A 3,610-nucleotide genomic window follows, 5' to 3' on the forward strand; every position below is an offset into this window, starting at 1 on the left:
ATATTATAATATACTAATTATTTGATGCTCCTAGTTAAAAAAATATGCAGGACACAAATAATCCAATCATGTGTATAAAGAATTAACGATTTGAATGATCGCCTCAATAAATTAATTTAACAAAGAAATAGCAAAAATTGTAAAATGCTAAATGAGATGAGCCATAGCTTATTTGAAATTGCCTGTACTAATACTGTAAAAGCGATTTGTATGTATGGGTATTTAATTGTGAGAAAATTGTAATTAAAGTTTGGCGTTCGACCTGCGTATTGGTAATTGAATGGATTGAGGTGCACGGTTATACTTTTTCTTATCTGGTCAAAGAGTTCGAATCTCGTAATAATTTTTTTAATATCAATCATTTTTTTAATATAATAATTATATTTTATAATGTAATTAATTTTTCTTACACTTTTTTTAAGTAAAAATACTAACAATTGCACTTTTTGTTGTAACAATAAATAACAACAAAATAATAACAATAAATAACAACAAATATAAAGATATATTTAAATAATTTAATAATAACAACAAATAAAATTTCTTGAAGTTTTAATTATTTATTTGGACATTGGCGACCAATTTTGTAGATAAAAATCAATACAAAACATTTAAAATCTTTTTACAGTACATGTAACCTCCACTGAGATATGACTCATTCCATTTAGCGTTTTACAATTCTTGCCATTTCATTGTAAAAAACTCGAATGTTTTGTTTCGATTCATAGATATCGGTTAGAGTACATACGAAAGTCCATCGAACAAGATAAGGAACTCGCTTTGCTCGAGGAAGACGATAAATTTTACAAAAACTTTACATATTGTATACAAAAACACAAAGACGTCTTACGGTTAGTGTATATCTCTGCAAGATATATATGTACTTTAAAGAAAGAATGTACTTTAATAAGACATAATTATCAAACTCTTTCATTAAACAAGATTCGCGAGGTACTTGGATGCTATTTACACAAAAGCTTTGTTTTTCGAAGTCGGTTTAATCATATTGGCGATGAGTATGTCAGCTCTACAGGTTTGTGTTTGATATATAGTAATAATATTAAATACAATATTTTGAATAATATTGCTGCGCCCGTGAGGTCGATTCGTGAGATCATTCTCATGAACGCGTACACGCATTCCCGAAGCGCCGAAATAAAAAACAAATGTACAAAAAGGAACAAGAAACGCTTATTAATACGAGGATGCAGAACACAGCAAATAAAAAATGATAGAGCATTTAGAGAGATTGACGGGTTTACATCCAAATCTGAAGATCTTGTTTGACAGTTGAACGGTTAATTGTTCGGCAACACACTCACTTCTATACACCCCGGATGTCGAATCGGAAAGGCACGAGCGAACTATATCAATATATACTATAATAATGTAACATATAGTATACACGATTTTGTGAACATTTAGGCAACTAGTGGAACCCTCAACCCACCTCTTGCAATCCGGCATGCCTCATACATTACCGCTCAATTACTACATTTATATATCGTGTGCTGGTTAGGACAGCAAATAATCGATCATAGCGATCATGTATACACATCGACGTAAGTGAAAGCATATATCTAGCTACTAAGTAACTTATATAGAACATTTGCATATATTAAGTTTATTAGTCAATACACTTAATATGTATTGTGCAAATTGTCTGTACAAAATAAAATAGCTTCTCTAAATATTTGCTATTTGTGATATATATAATGATATATATATAATGAGAAAGTTTTTGATATAAGTTACCGAGGTGAATGGTATGAATCATCGCCCAAATCCAGAAAGCTTTTGAATATGATAATGCTGAGAAGTATTTCACCCTGTACATTGACTGTTGGAAAAATCATGATTCTTTCTTTTCCGAGTTTCAGCGCGGTAAAACTTGATATAATTTTCTTTGACTATATTCATAGACGGTTCTTATATTTTGGACAGTCTTAAATACAATCTTTTTGAGATGTCACAAGCCAGTTATAGAGTGTATTAACATTTTAAGACTTAAGATATGATTTTGAATTAAGAACGGACTATGAATATCTTTATATGTGCTTCTTTTTTAATAGTTTTGATATTTCTTCTTTTTTTGTAGGTTGTACGTGCATCCGTTTCGTATTTCACAGTTTTACGAACTGTACTGTAATCTAAAAATTTCGAAATTTCTCTTCTAAAAAATATAAATTTATTATTAATATTAAAACTATATATAATGCTTTATTATTAACTAATAACAAATCATCTATATTTCTGAGAAAATAATTAAATACGAAAATATACTTATATTTGTATTTTTTTATCTTTTTGGTAAACCATCTCCGTTTTATTTATCTTTAATTAAATATAAAGTATAGAAAATCCTCGATAATAATAATATATAATACAATAGATCTTTAATAAGCTTATGTGTATACTCCGTAAGACTGTTATTTTCTAATGCAGCCGATTTTAAAGCGACTACTTCTTCTAATAGTCTGGTATTAAATCAATTTACGAATACAATTTTGATGCCTCTTTTGTCTTCTTGAATCCACTAAGAAAATATTTTCAGAAATGATTATTTCTCTTCTCTATAATTACGCGATTTCTATAAGATAATCTTGCGATTTTACACTGTGCAGTTTTACTATTTGCAGCAAAACACGTTAGCAAATATCATTCTCATCTGATTCAGAAGTTTTTGACTAAACACAACATTGTCCAACTTCGTCAACCTTCATACAGTTCAGATAAAGCCCATTTTATATCGCTACACTTGATACGTACTAACTAATAACTTTCTATTAAATGATTTTAATTTCGGCGATACATGTAAATATATACGATATTTGTATTTAATTAATCATTTTGATGCATATTGTACCAATTTAGTATATCATTCTTTGAATACATCGCTGAAATTAAAATAATTTAATAGGAAGTTACTAGTATGTGTGCATGATGTAAATTAAGTGCATGATGTAAATTAAGCAATAGTTCCCTGTAATTTTTGATTATTTCCTAAGTTAAAACATTTATAGATTAAAACCGTTGAAGGGCAAAAGATTTGTCGATGTTGAGGAAATAAAGCGAAATGCGACGAGGGAGCTGTTGGCTATCACAAAAAATGACTTCCAGGATTGCTTTCAACAAGTGACATAAGGTCATTGTTTCGGAAGGAAACTTTGAAGACGACGTTCATATCACTCTAGAATAGTCCTTTCTCATGATACAAGCAAAGATCAAATACTTTTGGAACAGATTTCGTATCTTATATGGACTGTGTTCGCTTTAGCCTTCATAATATGCTTTAAGCGTTGTTTTATTCTTGTTATTAAAGGATATTGATACTCACAAGCGCTGTGAACGCATAAAACGAAGCAGCCAGTGTCAATACTCGGATCTGGATTTATATTTCAGGTAAGAAACATAAATATAAGATAAATTTATTAAGATAGTATTCCAAATCTATTATTATAGTTTTTATTATTTTATATACTATCTTCCAAACAAAAATGTTTGAAAAATAAATGTCTCTCTTTAAAATATAGATCCTTTAAAACAATTGTACAATTATACATCATACTTTATCGGCCGATTTAATTATATATAAATAAATATAAATTTC

At 28.9% G+C, this 3,610-nt stretch overlaps 1 protein-coding gene across 1 annotated transcript in view; it reads left to right on the top strand.

The window, feature by feature from the left end:
- Positions 1-3,144, top strand: part of LOC108685030 (odorant receptor 4-like) — an 18,550-nt gene extending 15,406 nt beyond the window's left edge. The window contains exons 8-12 of the mRNA XM_018189640.1: positions 729-851; positions 943-1,033; positions 1,426-1,562; positions 1,752-1,925; positions 3,024-3,144. Of these exons, the coding sequence (XP_018045129.1) occupies positions 729-851; positions 943-1,033; positions 1,426-1,562; positions 1,752-1,925; positions 3,024-3,144 (646 nt within the window). The remainder of the gene's footprint in view (positions 1-728; positions 852-942; positions 1,034-1,425; positions 1,563-1,751; positions 1,926-3,023) is intronic.
- Positions 3,145-3,610: the final 466 nt, after the last annotated feature.

Source organism: Atta colombica, unplaced genomic scaffold (assembly GCF_001594045.1).
Source record: "Atta colombica isolate Treedump-2 unplaced genomic scaffold, Acol1.0 scaffold145, whole genome shotgun sequence".
Classification (NCBI taxonomy): Eukaryota; Metazoa; Arthropoda; class Insecta; order Hymenoptera; family Formicidae; genus Atta; species Atta colombica.